This window comes from Agelaius phoeniceus, chromosome 10 (genome assembly GCF_051311805.1).
Source record: "Agelaius phoeniceus isolate bAgePho1 chromosome 10, bAgePho1.hap1, whole genome shotgun sequence".
NCBI lineage: Eukaryota > Metazoa > Chordata > Aves > Passeriformes > Icteridae > Agelaius > Agelaius phoeniceus.
In genome coordinates, this window is record NC_135274.1 from 23,728,721 (window position 1) to 23,746,976 (window position 18,256).

General features: G+C 43.5%; 1 protein-coding gene across 9 annotated transcripts in view; it reads right to left on the bottom strand.

Moving 5' to 3' along the window:
• LOC129124497 (uncharacterized) overlaps positions 1-18,256 on the bottom strand; it is a 187,441-nt gene that overhangs the window by 60,601 nt on the left and 108,584 nt on the right. For 8 of the 9 annotated variants that reach the window (XR_013183708.1, XM_077184171.1, XM_077184173.1 and 5 more), the window contains one exon: positions 5,601-5,723. The exons of the other annotated variant lie outside the window; for it this stretch is intronic. Coding sequence is in view for 7 of the 8 variants with exons in the window: in XM_077184171.1 (XP_077040286.1) it covers positions 5,601-5,723 (123 nt within the window). In the remaining variant the exon portion in view is untranslated. The remainder of the gene's footprint in view (positions 1-5,600; positions 5,724-18,256) is intronic. 9 annotated transcript variants of the gene reach the window in all.

The following is an 18,256-nucleotide window of genomic DNA, read 5'->3' on the forward strand; positions in this document are numbered from 1 at the left end:
CCTGATTCCAGGGAGAGGCAGGTGAGATCTGAGGGCTGTAATGCTGACTGAAGCACAGCACCCTTTGATCTGACAGCACCAAAGCACTGCCAATCCACCGAGGCAAGGAGGGGAAAAAAGAACAGCCCTGCTGGCACTTGCCCATTGATTATCTTTTTCTCTCCTTGCTTTCATTGATTAAAAATAGTAATTGTCTTTCAGGCTGATTTCCTCGGCCTCATAAATAAAAAAAATCAAATAACAGAAGCCACAAGCCCTGCACAACAGACTCACACAGCAAACCACAGGAACAGAGGGTCCTCTGTACATCTTTAAAGATGCTGCTTCCTTCACCCCAGCAAATTAATATTCTTTTTTTCTGTTCAACACATATCCCTGGCCTCTGGAGAAACATTTCTCCTCCTGACAAAACATGTTAACACACACCCACACCTATTCACAGGCTGTATGTAAAAATAAGAGTGATGGTTTGACTCTGCTATTGTGCTGTGCTGATGGAAGTGTGTGTGTAGCTGTATCGAGATTTCAACAGCAGGGATGTACTATGGAGAGATTTAAATGAGATATTGGGAAGAAATTCTTGACTCTGAGGGTGGGGAGGCCCTGGCACAGGTTGCCCAGAGAAGATGTGGCTGCCCCTGGATCCCTGGAAGTGTCCAAGGCAAGGTTGGATGGGGATTGGAACAACCTGGGGTAGTGGAAGGGGTGGGATGAGGTGGGACTGGATGAGATTTATGGTTCCTTGCAACCCAAATCATTCTGGGATTCTGTGTTCTCTATGGGCAGCTGGAAAGATTATTTGGTCCTTCATGGAAGGCACCAAACTCTGAAGCTAATGAAGCCAGCAAAGATCTTTGATATTTATTTTTTTTATATTCATTTTATCGATATTTCTTCATTTATCTGTAACAGACATTAGTAAATGTTAGCTGCAAAACCCACTACAGGATTCGTTTCACCCTGTGCCACCAATTAGCAAACACTGAGTTTGTGCAGTCAAGTATGTGTGAAAAAGGTGAAAAGAAAAGCAAATTTTTACATTCTCCTGGCTGCACACATGGCAGGAGGCAGGAGGCACCTCAGTGCCCAGAAACCTGACCCTGGCTTCTGATCCCCCCCTGTGCCCTGAGCCTTCTGCCCTGCCACAGACAGACCCTGAAAGCTGCTCCTGCCTGCCCAGGAGACAGCACACCCCATACACTCTGAGCTCCCAGCTCCCTGCACATTTGTATCCAAAGACCTGTTTCTCAGCAAGAATATTCAAATAAGATGAAAATATTTCAGGAGACGAGAAACATCTTAAATCCAAGTGACAGAATATACATGTTGGCTTCTGAAAGTGCCATTTTCTCCCTCCGTCTCTGGGCACGAGCCAATCTGGCTGCAAGGGGAGATAAGCAGCAACCTGTCACGATGAGGGTTTGGGAGGATCTGAAGGTGGGAGGGGACAGGTGTGAAATCCACGAGTCCCACTTTGGTGTGTGGCTGTGCCAGCAGCCAGGGGTTGCTCTGGAGCAGCCAGGGCAGGTTTGTCACCAGGCTGGATCCTGTGACAGGAGGTGCCAGACGGAAGGGGAAGAGCCCCCAGGGACAGGACAGGATTGTGCTCGTGGCTGCCAGCAGCACCTCTCTGAGCAGAGAGAGACTTGGCACCTGCTGGCTCTGGCTCCAGCTGTCACCAGGGGCCTGTGGCTGCAGGGACGAGCACCTCCACAGGCAGGAATATGGCCTGACATGCATTCTTCAAAGATTTACTCTTGGAATTTGGTAGAAACCCAGCCCTGATGTGGATTCCAGACAGGCTGGGGGTGATGGCAGGTGATGCCAAGAGAGGGAGGGGGTATCTGGGAAGGGGGACAGTGGTGGGAGACACCAGGTAAGAAAAACAAGGATCACAGAATGGTTTGGGTTCATCCTGAAGATCATCTCATTCCCCTTGCCATGGCAGGGACACCTCCCACTATCCCAGCTTGCTCCAGCCTGGCCTTGGACACTTCCAGGGATGGGGCAGCCACAGCTTCTCTGTGCCAGGGCCTCCTCACCCTCACAGGGAGAAATTCCTTCCTAATATCCAGTCTAACCTTGCTTTCTGACAATTCAGAGCCTTTCTGCCTTGTCTGTCACAATATGCCCTTGTAAAAACTCCCTCCCCAGCTCTCTTGTAGCCCCCTGATCTGATAACAGTTAAGAAATACACATTCTCAACCCATTATTTTTTATAATGAAGGTGATAGTTTTACAAAGAGCTGGGTCTGAAGCCGTAGTTAGATACCTGCATGGCAACCATGGGGTTAAAACATGCAATCCCTTCCAACCTGTGTTTTACATCACCTTAAATCCAACGCTGGCAGTGACAAGAAATGTAATTTCAGACAAACAGGGCTTATATTTACATTGGAAAACACAGATTTTAGAGTTGTAGAGACATTTTCTTTGTTACTTTCTTAATATATAAGAGCCTTAGCGTGCTAAAATCTCTATAAAAAACCTGCATCTCAACAGCTTCTCCACGTAAAGCAGACATCAAAGGTAACAGCTGGCACCAGAGATGAATCAGGGTCTAATGGCTGTGCCCTGTTTCCACTTCTAGGAGTTCAAACAGGAATAAATTCCACTGAAGACAATGAATCTACAGCAGTCCAAACCCACAGCCTGATACTACAATAAACATGTTCTTTCTGGGTTTCAGCTTTTCAGATACCAGCTGGTTAAACTCCAGTGAAGTCAAACTCATTGCATTAACATAATCAAGGCATTACAAACAAAGCAAACAAAAAAGTTGGACAGGGTTGCAGTGAATATTTGGTCTGGCACGTGTGTTTATAAATTAATTCAATGCTGAGCAAAATTTGTAGGACCAAAAAGCTGAAGGAAGAAAAGGAGCATTGAAAGAGATGGGATTTTATCATGACACGAAGTACTGGGTAACACCAAAGGATGCAGGAATTAAATAGTTTATTCTCACACACTGGTCATCACTGAACAGGGCAACCCACTCTGGAGATTTTTGGGTCTGAGCAGAGTAGGAGTAGAGTTCTCTGCCCTAGAGTATGAGCAGAAGTTTCCAATGAGAGCAGGAAGAATGGCAAAAGCAGATTTCCTCTCTCCATGTATTTTAAGGCACATACTGGCAGAGGAGGGATGGACCACCAGCAACAAGTCAGGATCCCAAACACCCTGTGCTGAGGAGGTGGCAGGAGGACCAGATTTACTGGAAAACTTGTGACAGCAGCTCAGTAATATTCCATGAATCACATGAGGAAGTATCTTATCCCAGGTTTTTGAGTCCTCAGATGTAGGCTGAATATCTTTTAAGATGATAGATCCACTTCCTTATGTATGGGAGATTTCCAAGCCATCCAGGCTGCAAAATCTGCTTCCCCTCAAATGATTTTGGCACTTTTGTTCCCACAAACACAGGGTTGCCAAAAAAGAAAAGCAGGACGTGGAAAGAATGAACCTAACAGCAATCTGGGCTGGGCTCCTCTGAAAAGCCTGTCTAGAGGGACTCTTGTTTCTTATTTCTGCAGCTGAGATAATCACCTTCCATAAACAGCTCAGTGCCAGAATGTGGTCCCTTTTCTTTCTCAGCATGCAGGAGAGATCCTTACATCCTCTGAAGTACCCATGGAAGAAATACCACAGCTAATCCAAGCCTGCTTGAAATGCTGGGTGTTCTGCTGAGCTGCACTAGGTCAAAGGAGAGGGGCATTAGTGGTTTGCTTCTCATCAGATGAGTGATGAAAGCTGAATGTACAGCCTGGTGCTGCACAAGGGGCAAGCTCTCCATCCCCAGCAAGCAGCTACAGCCCAGATCCTGATCCTAGGCACTCCTGATTTATATGAAATGCCTCTCCCTGTCCTCATCAATTAGTAACTGTCTTGTTCTCCAATGCATGAGAGCTTATTATATCCATTTGTTTTGGTGTCTTGTCTAAACAGCTGGAACAGGGCTCAATATCCTCCCTCAGTATCTTGTGCATCCATTATTATGATAGCAGGGCTCTCTCAAACTCCTGCCTCCCATCTCAGGATTTATTTTTGTTTCTCCTTGATAATTTCTGAGACATTGCAAACAAAGCTGGTCACTGTATGAAGTACTTTGAATAACTTCTTGAGAATATTTACATTTAAGAAATGAAAGCTTGTTCTCTGGTATTGTTCACAGCTTGGACAAAGCTAAACTGAGCTTTCTGATTATGTGAGGCAAGAAGAAACCTAACTATTTTGTGTCCACAGAAAATTTTACATATTACACATGTAAATTCATTTAATTGCCATTAACATCTACTTTTTGCCTTTATCACACAGTTCTCGTTCTCGTTTTCCCCCCAAAGTCCCTTTAGTCCCCTTTCTGTATAAAAATCCCTCTCCACCACAAATGAGACTATTCAGAAAGAGTAATGCAGCTCAAACAGCACATCTTTCACTTCTGGGTCTTCCCTGGTCAGATCTGATCTGAGCAAGATTAATTTCTCTTTTAATTTACAGACCACAATTGCTTCCAGTTAATTATGAACCACTCTGCTTTTATATTATTTTTTTCCCTCTCACTGTAGTGTTTCCTTGACCACTCCTTCACCAACTAAGATAATCATGAAAAGACTGAGACTTCATTGCATTTTTAATTGCAGTTAATTACAAAACACTGAAAGTCTCTGTATGTGATAAACCCAAAATACCTAAAAGGGTAAGTTTTAAAATAAAAAAAAAAAAATATATATATATTATTCCCACAGCTTGAGCACTGGTACCTCCTGTGTCCTGGTTGCATCAGGAAATGTATTGCTGTGATAATTCCAGCAATGACTGATGACATCTCTGGCTGAAGTTAAGCACAACCAAGGGACTTTGTGCAGGAACTGAGGCAATGCCCAAACTCTGAGTGAACTTATTCTGCAGATGTGGTCTGACTGTGCTTGACTGTTCTTCCCATATTACCTCAAATCAGGTTTAAAAATTTAAACAAAAGGTGCCCTTTTCTTCCTCCCAGATGAAAGAACATTTTAATCCTTTCTGCAGAACGCAAAAATCTGACTTTTGTACTGATTTAAATACGATACAAGAACTGTATGTTTCATATTATTGTTTTTAACAAGTGTGTTGTTAAAAACAGGTTTCAGGTGTGCCCTGTTTCAGGCTTTAGAGTCCAACCTAAGAAACATGGGGTTTATTTCTGCAATCCCCTCCACACAAACAGGCAATGTGTCGTGGCTGAGCTCCATGGTGCTCTCACTGACATGAGCACACATGGGGTGACTCCACAATCACAATCATTTACCCTGGACACAACCTCTAAAACCACCAAGTCCCAGGGCACTGCTGGGATGTGCCTCAAAGAAAAAGCACTCATAATTAAAAAAAAGTCATTTGAAATGAAGACCCCCCCATGCTCTTTAGTGCCTCCTGCAAAAGAATTTTCACCAACATGAGACACCATCAAAAACCCAACAAACGAAACAAAATAAAGACTAATTCTGGCAATACCTGAAACCTCACAGGCTGTTTGAACCAGATATTTAGTGAAAACTCAGATTGGAGAGTCAGAAGGCTTTGCAGTTAGAGAGGGCCAGAGCTGGAGGACGAGAGGGGTTCCTTACCCAGGCAGGTGCGGCCGTCGGCGTGGAGCCGGAATCCCGGCTGGCACTGGCACTGGAAGGAGCCCTGGGTGTTGGCACAGCCCTGCTGGCAGCCCCCGTTCAGCACCTCACACTCATCCACGTCTGCAGAAGGAAGGGAGGGACACGGTGAGGAAGGATTACAAGAGACCCTGGTTCTCCTGCAGGGCTCATCCAAAATGCAGGGAGCTCGGGCTGGGTTGTTGTTTACTTCATTTTGGCAGCAAAGAAAAGGGGAATTTTATGGTATTTTTCCAAGTTCCTGCAGGCACTGCCTCTGTAGTCTCTGCTTCTGAAGTCCTGGTTAATTAGAGTGATTTGTGACATGGCTGTTTCATTGAGGCCAAAGTAAAATAAAAGGGAAGAATTAGGGTTAGATAACACATCTGAGCCAGCAGGAACTGCTGGTCAAACCTTTGGCTTTTATAAAAACTTACTCTATGAAGATTTCCTTTTGTATCAGGCCTTTAATCCTATTTGTTCCTGGGGGTACAAGCAGGTACAACTGACATGAATGGAAAACAGACACATTCTCCATCAACATTATATTTTCAACCATGGAAAGCACAGAGAGCTTAAAGAGAAAACTTTAGAAGAGTGAGGAATTTCTGCTGCATTTTCTGTGTCCCTTGCCATACAAGCATAGAGTCACAGAATGGTTTGGGCTGGATGGAACCCTCAAGCTCCTCTCACTGCAACCCCCTGGCCGTGTTCAGGGACACCTCCCACTATCCCAGGTTGCTCCAAGCTTCATCCAGCCTGGCCTTGGACACTTCCAGGGAGGGGGGGAAACCATTGTGCCTTGTTCTTCCTTGTGCTCACCTAAACTTTCCATAGCATCTTCTCAGACAACCTCCCAGAAAAATGATGTGAGCTCCTGCTGATACCTTTTCCAAAGCTAAGCAGGCATCATTCCATATTTCAGGGGATTTTTAGAGGATTACATTCGGTCAAATGGAGAGGGAAACAAGCATTAAACCAGCTTGAGAACACTGCTGTAAAGTTCCAGCTGAAAATGATGGACAATGATGGACAAAGATCAAGAAGAGTTTAAGTAAACAGGTGAAGGTCTAAGACAGAATCATAAAAAACCTGAATTTCCAGAAGTACCACATAAGCAGTTTCTGCACCTCTTCAGCAACGCTGGGCTACTGTAAATAGCATTTGATTGACATGTTGACACCATTACCTTAAAAATCAACATGGGGTCGTTGGAAATAAGGGTCAATTAGCCCATTCCCTGAAAAAAATCCCCCTGGCAGATATTTGCCTAGATTTTGTCTGTCCTTTCCTTAGCAGTCCCTAGGGATAGCAGCTCCACCTCCCACCATCTCCCCCAGGGGCAATTCTCGTCCCAAATTATCCAAATGCCAAAGATATTTTCTTCCCCAAGTCAAGCCTCCCTCCTGCAACAGACATCTCTAAAGAACCCCCCTTTCAACACTGCAGCCTCCTGCTGATTTAATTGCTCTTTAGATCATGTTCTGAAATTATCTAATGGGAGGCAAGTCCACAACTGCTCCTGTGGGGGAAGCAAGTCCAGAGTGAAGGAATTTCCCCCCCATATTGCACTTGAGGAACAAGGGGTCTGGCTTTCATATCTTTGCTGTGGTTGCATCTGTTTTGCATTTAACTTTCATGGTTTACATATTTTTTTAATGCTTTTATGTTTATTCCATTTTAGAAAATCTAATCACAATTAACTGAAAGAGGAAGTTTTAAAGAAGACTTGGAAATGCACAACATGCAGTTCCTGAGGAAATGCATTTATGAAGTTAAATTTTAATACTTCACATGTGAATTTCCCTCACCTAAAATGAAGTCCTGGTGTTGACTGGTGTTTAAATTCAGACCATTTGCTAACATGCACCCCTTTTTGATCCTCCTGCTGTATTTGTTGTTTTATTAGACTGTATACTACATACATGTCCTACTGCCCGGAGACATCTGGAATATGCTTTTTTGAAACAGAAATTTTGCCTTTTAAAATGTAAACAGTAAACAGAAAATGTTATTCACCATGTTTAATTCCATACCACTAAGAACCAGACTGCTGAAAAATGCCAGGACGAAATGAAACCCAGGAAACCCTTTGTATGGAGTGTCAGAGAAATAAAATAGGCAAAAAGACTCAGAAAAATAGAACAAGGAAGCAGCTGAACCACATAGTACACCACATTCCAGTATTTATACCTCAATAAACTCAAACACTGGGAGCTTCAGTATTTTAATTTTATAGGCTACAATCAGCTGGAGAATTTCCCTCATATACCAAACACAGTTTTAAGTTCAGATATTGGCACTTACATAGGAGAAAAAATAGTCCAGCTAATAAAAACAAGCTGGGAGTTAGTGATATTTGTTAGTCTCCATTTGGAGATTTAAAGGAGTGGCTTGGTTTATGGGGGAGCTCTGCACCCAGCAGCAGCTCTTCCCTCATGCTGGCACATCCCAGAGGGCCATACAGCAGTGATACTGCTGAAAGGCAACACAATTCAATGCAAAATAAAAGATCCTAAACCACTTGTGCCCATGAGCCAGCCCCAGCCCCAGCCTGAGCCTCCCTGCAGCAAGAGGAGGCGAGACCCAGGAGCTGAAATTGCAGCTCCACGACGCCACATCAACAGCAAATCTGATGACAGATGATCCCTTCCAGCCCCAGACTTCCTCTGCAGGATCAATACTTTAAGGATTATATGCTGAAAGATTCCTTCACATCCAGCAGATAAAATCAAGAGAAATGCAAGGCGCAGTCGCCTTTCCACGTCTCCTCCATCTCAAGGCCAGGAAACAGCTTCGCCCCCAGTTACAGCAGAAAAATTCCCTAATTATTTTGTCTGGGGAGCAGTCTGCAAAGCAGACACTGATCTAAATGCCTGAACTGCATTTGGAAGTTTTAAAAATCTAAACTATTTGGACTTGCACGTTTGAATTGCTGTACTAGTAAAGGACACATGTAGCAGCAAAAGAACAGCTTCTGCTTTTGTGGGTACACAAGTGGATATATTTTTTCTACTTGGCCGTAGAAAGATTAAATTATTGTAGAATAGCAGATGTATTAAAAATATTTAAAAGCATTCTTGAAATATAAAGCCCTTCCATTGCAATTCTAGACCATCACAGGATTATGGAAGATTGTATCTGCATCTGTGATTAAATTTGGATTAGTTTCCAGTGCAGATCAAACTTCAACACCTTCCTGCTCGAATTTCTATAGTTACAACCTAGGATGCTTATCTGAATAACCTGAATTTCAAGCCACTTATGGCTTGCTTATCACAAGCCAGGCTGTGATGAAAGCTGCTGCATCCTCACAAGACAGAGGGAGAGTAATTCCTGGAGACAAGAAGGAAAATGAGAGCTGTGTGCTGTCCCCAGGCTGTCTTGCCAAGGAGATTACGCTGCTGGGTGAACAAAGCAGAGGTGGTGTGTGGATATTCTCCTTCTCACCTTCAGAACATTTCAGAGATGCTTTACAGGGGGATTCCCCACTGAAGGTACCTTCCTGTGTCCCTGTTTGTTCCCCTTTCATCGGGAATTACCTAATACTCAGTCAAACAAACCAAAGCCTGTGTGTTCCCAAGATGTAAAATATTTTAACCACATCTTTTTTAGCTGCTCATGCTCCTGAGGGCTGTGCACTTGGACTGACCCTTCCTCCATCCCAACACCTCAAGTTCCAAACACAACAGAAGAGGATGTCATGTACAAATGCCCAACTCACTGCCAGCACTGTGCCCTTTCCAAGGGCAGATCCTACAGGTGGGGTTCCAGATTGTGACATCCTCCTCACCCCTGACTGAGGGCCCTGCTAATCATCAAGGAGGTTGGTCCCTAATTGACTTGATTAACCACATTAAAAGTCCATTTGCCCTGCCCAAAACCTGTTTCAGTGCAGAGCTGTGTGACTGCCTGTTTGGAATTCAGGATTGTCACATTAGCAGCTTTTTTCATATCGTTATTAAAATGCTCAGGAACAGCTATCATCAATCAGTTCCTCAAAAATACACAGAGAGCAGTAATAAACATAGATAATTAGTGAACCTGCAATCATGGTTTTTATAAAGGAAGAAAGAAAGAAAGCAAGATGCTGCCAGATCAATTCTCTACTAACAGAAAGCTTTGCTTTTTAAGACCACTAAGAAATGCAAACAAGATACAGAACTCCAAATAAAAGAAAAACAGGATAACAAGCCTCCATTTTGAGAATCCTGAATGGAGGATTGATGATGTGCCAAAGGTATCCCGGGGATGGTGTTCTCCCTGAGGGGGACACTGCCCCAAGCTCCATGTGACAGCAAGATTTGCCTCTCAAGGAGCTTCCCCCAGCCAGGGGCATTTCTTGAGGGTGACCAATGACCAGGCTTTCCCTCCCTTGGCTATTAAAATTTGCAGACTGACAACTGTTCAGAGTCAGTGTTTTCTGAGAGATAAGCAGACAAAAAACTTCCTCTTCCTAGTGCCCAGGCACTGATGGAGAAAGAAACCAGAACTGGGCAGGACCAACCTCAGCATTTAGAACAGATATTAGGAACGATTTCGTCCTGGAAGGAGCCAATAAAGCCTTGGAACAGGCTGCTGGGGCAGTGATGGGAATGCCACCATCCCTGGACATGGTTTAGTGGTGAACACAGTGGTGGTGCTGGGCTGACTGCTGGACTTGATCTTGAAGGTCTTTTCCAACCTTAGGGGTCATATGATTTCAGGATTTTATTTAATAATTAATTAGTTTTCGGCAAAATCTCTTCACTTTGTCAAGCAGAGAACAACACAGAGAGGCAGAGATCAAATAGGTGCGAGCATCACCTACCCCACAAACACGAGAATATGGTGATTTTCCACATGGATGGAAAGATTTCTGTCCAGCTGGGAGCTGGTGTGAGAACCCATTCCTTGCTGGTACCTGCACACAGGGACCCAAACACACCATCTGCAGATCTGGCCCAAATGACTTTCACTACACCCTTTTTATTAAATTCCTAAGAAATACTACCTAAAACAGGAATGAATGACACACAAACATTTCCTCTTTCCAGCCACCACAATCCCCCAGCTTGCTGCAGAAAGGATGAGACCAGCAAAAGCAGGGAAACACAAAACCCTACTTGGATTTACTCAGAGAATGATTTATGCTGATGGTTTTAAAGTCAGATCATAATTAAAAATAATTACAATGATTATTTATTTAAAAAATCTGGACCAGAAAGAAGAAACATGGTCTAGTCCCTGCAGCATTATCTTAAAATTCACTAAAATCAGGGTTTGACCCCTCTTTACCCAGGGAGCTCTGTGGGTCTCTGGTCCCCACAAAATATTGTGAGGATCAGTCAGGAATGATGGTGACAGAGAAAGAGGGAAGACTGGATCTTAAGTACAACAAGAAACCTTAAGAGGCTCTATTTAAAATTATCACAAGTGGATAAACTATTCAACTCCAACACAGATTTGGAAATAAGTTCCAACAATCTGGCTCACCCCTCCCTTGCCCCAACCAGCTCCCCCAGACTCTTCAGCTGCAGATCATTTTGTACATCTGATAAGAAAACTCTGATTGTTTGCTATTTAATGTGATATTTTAAATCAACAAAGATGCATGACAGTGCTTTGCCTTCTGTTATTTGCAACTACACTGTTACTACTCTCTTTTCTATATTCCAAAGGGTGTTTAAACCTCACAAAAGTTATGAAGTGAAAATATCATATGGTCTTTCCCCACTAATTACATGGAGGATTTTACACATTATTTAGTGTGTTTTTCAATTAAATAATTTATGTACTCATGGGAAGGAAGGGAAACAGGCTTGGTTCCCAGACATTCTTAAGCTGATCACAAAAGTCAGAAATTATTCTATAAAGTAAAATTTAAAATAAGCCCCCGTTATTGCTGTAAGTAGGTAAATTTATAACAGATTCAACTCACAGCTTCCTTTAAATCACAGAACTGCTCAAGTCTCAAGCTCAGAAATGTCCAAAATTTGACAACTGGTGTGAATTCCCTCACAAAGCATGACATAATTTGCTCTTGCAGCAGAAGTTTTGAAAAGGATCTCTCCCCTTTTACTAACACAAAAATGATTTTCAGGGTTTGAAACTCCTGTTGCTAGAAAAATATTTGGCCATCTTTTCCACAATGAAAGAAGTTTTACATTGATATTGACTCTAGGAAGGAAAACACAAGTTTGAAGTCTGGTCCAAAACAAAGCCAAAATTAAAACAAAAATAAAAAAACCCGAACCAGTTCATATTAATAAAAAAACATATTTCTTTTTCATTGAACCAAATTCAGCAGCAAAGATTGAGAAAAGCAGTTTTGGGTGGCTGGGAAGTTTTAAACTGCAAAACTCCTGGTCTGGGGCTCTTTTTTTAATGCTCCACAAAACACCACAAATACTCTACAAGCTCCTTTGAGTGGTTTCCTAGAACCCGGCGTTAAAACACCTCCACGAAACAGCTTTCAGCACAGATAAATGTGCTCCTGCAGAGCCAGCTGGGTCATTTTGAACTGTTAGTGCTCCCAGGCTTTTATTTTTGCTCCTCAGCTATTTGTTCTGCCCTTTGCTGGCCCCTGCCATGGATTAGATGAGCATCCATTGTCTGAGCCAGCCAGGTCAGCCCCGAGCTGCTGCAGCTTCCTCGTGTTCCTCACTGCCAGGTGTCACAGGCAAGGCTGCTCCAACAGGATTAACTCATGGAATGGCTCCAGCAAGCCAAAAGGAGCTGGGAAGAGACTGGTTAAAAGGCAAGGTTAATGATTCCTCACCCAATTTAGCCCCTGCAAGCTGGTTTCACAACGGAGGAGGACCCTTGTTGGAGCAGCCAGTTTTCTGCCACTTTTCTTCACCCAGGATAAAGGACAAAGCAGCTTCTACCAGCACCCATTTTGCAGGCAAAGAAAGAGGCTTTACAAGTGATCTGATTATTTACCTGCTCCTGAAAATGGGGAAGGGAAGGTAAATAATGGCATTAGATCACCACAGCTTTTTGTCTGTCAGTCTGTCCTCCAGACCTCCCTGGAGATTTGGTGTGTTGTGGAGAGACATTGTCTACCCTGTAGTTGGTACCTTGTCCTACAACTCATGTGCTTTCCCAGGTGGTTTTCAGGACTTCCAGCTGTGCCTAGGCCAGGTTTCACTTCTCTCCTTCTGGTTTCTCTCTCTCTACACAGGAAACACCAAAGGATGGAAACCACAGTGCCGTGAAATGTTGAACAGCAGAGTCATCAATGGGACCTTCTGCTAGGTAATAAATATTTATGTCCAGATCTTAAAGGGAATGCTTCTCCTGATGCCTGTTTTCAAGAGAAAAGGACAGAGGCATCTCCAAGGTATTTTTGACAGACCCATGGAGCAGGAGTGCCAGGAGCTGCCCCACAACCTGCTTTTGGAGAGAAGATTTCTGTGAGCACTGCAAGGGACAATCCACCCCAGCAAGTCTGAGACCTGGATTTCATTTCCTGGTCTGCCACTGGCCTTACTGGGGAGTAAAGAGATGAATAAATTGTCATTTATTCATGAGAAATCATGCAGCCCTGTTCGTGGGGGCCACAGGTGACTGGAAAGAACAACATTGACCTGACACAAATCCTGGTAATATGAATTCATTGAATTTGAACTTGGTACGGCAAAGCCTCCTTTCCCTTTCCCCTTTCTTTTCCTCTTCCTTTCCTTTTCCTTTCCTTTTCCTTCTCTTCCCTTCCCTTCCCAGCCAAGACTGGCACCAGACAACCACTTAAAGTGGTGACTTGTTGCTCCCAGTGCCTGGACCCTGCCACCACAGTTCATTTTCCAGCTGTCCCCCAGGACAGAGATCTCCTGCACAGAGTGATGAGAAAAGAGAAAATTGGCCAATATTTGTACTGCCCATTTCTGCTTACTCTCCATGCCTGACATGCCACTCTCTCACGAGATATTTAACAGTGGTTTAGCTCAATAAACATCCAAGAGCCCCTCATCCACAGCTCTAAATGCAAACCATATGTTGCAGATGAAAACCCTGAAGATTATAATTAGAACTGTCCATTCAATTTAAACAAAGTCAAGAATGAAAACTATTTCAAATTCAATAAACAGGCCATTTCAAAGTGTAGACACTGTGGAGGACAAGCTTAACAACTTAATTGACAGGTAAAGCTTCATTTCTAATCCTCATTTTGATATCATCTGTAGCCTCAGGAGTCAAAACACATCACTGCTCAGTGCTCAAAATATGCAGAGAAAATGAAAATGTCAGCTGAATGAAAAAAAAAGGAGAAGCATCTGTTTGATAGCTGTGTAAGCCTGTGATATGTAAACTGCTTTGGAGTCAAGCAGCCCTAATTAGAGTTTCAAGGAATTCTTCATTAAATATACAGACAGAGACATATATATATATATATATGTGCACACACACACACTTTAAGCAATTATTGAAACCAGACAATTTGCAGGAAAACCAGGCTATAGAATTAAAGCAAGGAACATGACAATTTCACGGCCAGACCCCAGACAACACCGTGATGTTTTCACACAGCCATGTAGAAATAGATTTTTCATCTTTTCACTAAGCAGGTCTGTATGTTTTTCTCCACCCAAAGTATTTAAAACAAAAAAAGAACGATCTTTTTTGGGATCTTGGTGTAGTACACAGCATCTCAGCGAAGTAAAGCCAAAAAGGAAGAGTGATGGGGTTACCAGCCCCCTCAGTGGGGTTAGACTAATAGATATTTTGGCAACTGCACCCCCCTGACGACTCCAACTCCCATCAAAATGAAACCCACACAGATGGACACAAACTCTCATTGAAGAGCTGTGCCAGGATAAGTGAATGACCGCATGAAATAACAAGGGAGTACAAGCTGAAGAATGACAAACCAAAGAAAAGGGTAACTTAGGCTCCTAAAAAAAACAAAACAACAAAACCCAGCTTCATTAATGTTACTGCTTCCAGTAGAAAAGAGGTAAATGTACTGGCTGTGAACAGGGAAGTTGGAAGGGAAGGTTTTAATACCAAATAACAAAATTTCAGGTGGTTTCTGCTTAGGAGAAGGACATTGAGATCACCAGTATCAGCAGCTACTGCAAGATTTTCTGATGTGGGGTGGAACAGCAGAGAGAATATTTGTTATGGGTCTATCAATTTTTAAATACAGCTCCTCAGCACAGCCCAGTTGGGCCCTGCTGTGTGGTGGGAGGGTGGCAAAGGAGGAGAGGATCTCTACAAGGAGCTGCACTTAATAAGGGACAGCATGATACAGCCCAAACTCCTTGTGTGGACTCAGCTCTGAGCTGTTTCAAGGAGGTTTATGTGTTGGGCCATCAGCATCTCCTCTCGGCAGGACGTGGCAGTTTGCAAGAGTAGTCCTGGAATAAAAAGAGAAATGCCTGATGTGATGAGAACACCTGGATTTTGCTAGCAGCAATATTAATGCACGCTTGCTGAGATCCGTGCCTCTGCTACAGCAGAATGCAGAGAAATGTGTTTTCCACACACAGCAGGTAAAACATGCACAAGAAAATTATAATCACACAAACACCTTCATAATCCTGTGTTTCCAGCTTACAGCACACGTGCTGTGCTGGCTGAAATACAGATGTGGTTTGTGAGAGGGAGGGCACAGGCACCATTCAGCCACCAAGCTCCACCTCTGCCCCTCTGAAGCTGAGACCACAGCACAGCTCCTGTCCCTGTGTCACAGCCGGCTCTGGCATTGCTCTGCAGCCTCTTCAGGCTCCACCACAAGCACTGATCCCCCACTGCAGCCACCCCAGCTCCAGGACAATCTAAGAGATAAACTGCCAGGGGGCAAAGGACAGCATTTTACACAGGTTTTCTTGCGCTGCTTCCTCTATGACATAAAGCATGTGTGACTCTGCAGAGGTTCTAGAAGGAGAAGAGAGAAGTGACATGAACACATCCAAAACCTACCCATGCCAACTTCCAGAAGTGGATCCTAATCATCAATCACAGAATGGTTTGGGCGGGAAGGGACCTTGAAGGTCAACCAGTTCTAATTCCCTTGCCATGGAACACCTTCCATGAGCCCAGGCTGCTCCAGCCTGACACCTTCAACTCTTCCAGGTATAGGCCACAAATTTTCTCTGGGAAACCTGTGCCAGTGCCTCACAATCCTCACAGGGAAGAATTTCTTCTCAATATCTGATCTAAATCTGCCCTCTGTCAGTTTGAAGCCATTTCTCTCTCTCTCATCACTCCATGCTTTTGCTGAAAGTCCCTCTCCAGCTCTCTTGGAGCCCCTTTAGGCATTGGAAGGGGCTCTGAGTTCTCCCCAGACATTTCTCATCTCCAGGCTGAACCACCCCAACTCTCTCACCCTGTCTTTGTGTCACCAGGGCACGGAAGAATTTATTTTACTTCCTTTTTTCTTCCTCTTCCCGAGATTAAAATTCACATCAAATTAACCAGTTGATTGCTCCATTTTTATTACTAGCTGTTTTTGAACTCCTTGGCTGACACTGAATCCCTTTTGGGACAGGAGCTGTTCACAGGGTTCTCAGGTGGGCCTTTCACAGAGCTGGCGTGCAACAACAGCAGGTTCACTTCAAGTTGTTCTTCTAATATATCCCAGCTAAAGCCCTCAGGTACTCCTGTAATTGAAGTTGGAGTAATCCAATATGATGTTGATCAAACTACTGATCTTTTAATAACGCAGTGTAGCTCTCCCAGCAGTTGCTATCTCGCTGACAGTCATGTCTGGATCGCTTCCTCTGGGCCAAGGCTTTGAACAGAGAAGCTGACAGCTTTCTGTTTGCTTTAGATTTTATCACAAATTGTTTTAAAGCTTTTTAAGGTTGTATCAGATGGCTCATAAAATCCACAGGCATTTCAATAATAAAAAAAAAAGAAAAAAAAAGGGAGTTCTATGAGGTGTCCAGGTGAAGAACAGTATTAAATGCTCCCAAAGAGGAACACAAACACCACTCAGGAGCTGTGCTCTTTCCTGTCCCTGTACCTGCCGTCAGTTCTTGTTTACACAGCCTGTAGGCAAAGCTACAGAAAAAGCTGTAGCCACCCTGCACAATACCCTCCTCTGAAAGGCAAATGTGCACATTTTTCTGCTCACAATTTCCATTTAAAGTACGAATTTAAGGTTTTTCCAAGCCTTGCCTCTCCAAACAAGAATAATTCAGCTGCAATTTGCATTTTCGATGTGCTCGAAATGAACACCAAGATGACTCATGTGCTGTTTATAAGATGCCTGTATTTGCTGGTAAATACCTTGCTACAAACAAGCTATAATTTAAGTATTCAGAAGTCTTGCTTCTGCATAAAATTACTACTAAGTGTAATTTTGGAGACCATGACCAGAGCTTCAATTTCAGGCTTGCAAAGCTCTTCCTACACAATGATTCTTAAAAGTACGAGTGGATTTTCTTCTCTGATAACAGCAATCATTGTATCTCTGTAATTGCAGAAAAGATTACCTGGCTTTTAATTCACATTAGTCAGCTCCAACAATACCCTGCTTCTTTCCTTTCCTTCAAAATAAACTAATTATTGTCAATCAGCCCACTGGAATGTTAACATTCTCTATAACCTGCCTTTCAGATGTAGTCATACATGCAAAAAACTAGCTAATATAAACTAATCAGAGCCCTAGAAATATCTCAAAACATATTTGTACTGCAGTCTATCATTTTTTGTCACATTATTTCCAAATATTATCTTTCATCTGGACAATAACAGCCTTTTCATATAGCTCTATAATGCTTTCCATCTAACTACTCACAGCTCCCCCGTTAATTAAAAGCATCAAGTCCCTGAGTAATATGGCAAACACTGCAATACTTCTGAACTTTAGATGTTTTCACTATCAAAAGCTGATCAATACAGCTTTATGCATCAAGTGGTTTGGACAAAGAAAACTCTCCAGGGTAGTTTTTTTTTGCCCATGCCCAACTTTGTTGTGCAAAACTCAGGGAGGAACCATGGAGGGGGTGGCAGCCGCTGTCCCCGCACATCCCACAGTCTGAAGGACATTCCTTCCCAAGGATGATGGCAAGTTGAGGTTCCTGCTCCATATTTGCTCCCAGCTGGTGGAGCTGGAGGAAGACAAGGTAGCTGGAAGGCTGGGGAAGCAATCCCTGTGCCGAGTCTATAATCAGCTGTGACGCACGGGGAGCCGCCAGCGCCATATGGCAGACGCCGTGGAGATGGGGCTCTGCCTGTGCTGCTACCTGTGACACCCAGAAACAAGCTTTCCCCTTCAGATCCGTGATCACTAATTCATCTGATAACTGGAATGCAAAGGGAAAAGGTGCCAGTTTTCCCTGGGGTACGAGCAATGCTGTGCTTTTTAAGAAACGCTGCTGCCTTGGAACGCGGCACAAGTTGAGCTGCAGGGAATGTGTGACACGGTGACAAGCTGCAATACACCTAACCCTGTGTTAGGTAGTGTTCTAACAGTGTACTAACCCTGTAGTCTGACATAACCTGAAAATTAAACTGCCAGTTCCACGGTTTGTTTATGCAAAAGGCTGTTATTAAAACGTTGCAGCTGAATTAAGCGTTCAAAGGCAAAAATCTAGGCACCAAAAAACAAGCTCTGTGGAGAAAAAGAAATTTGCGAAGACTATCTGGAAATAATCATTGAATCCTTGAAATATAAGTGGTCCCAAAAGTCAAGGGCTTTTGGGTAGGAC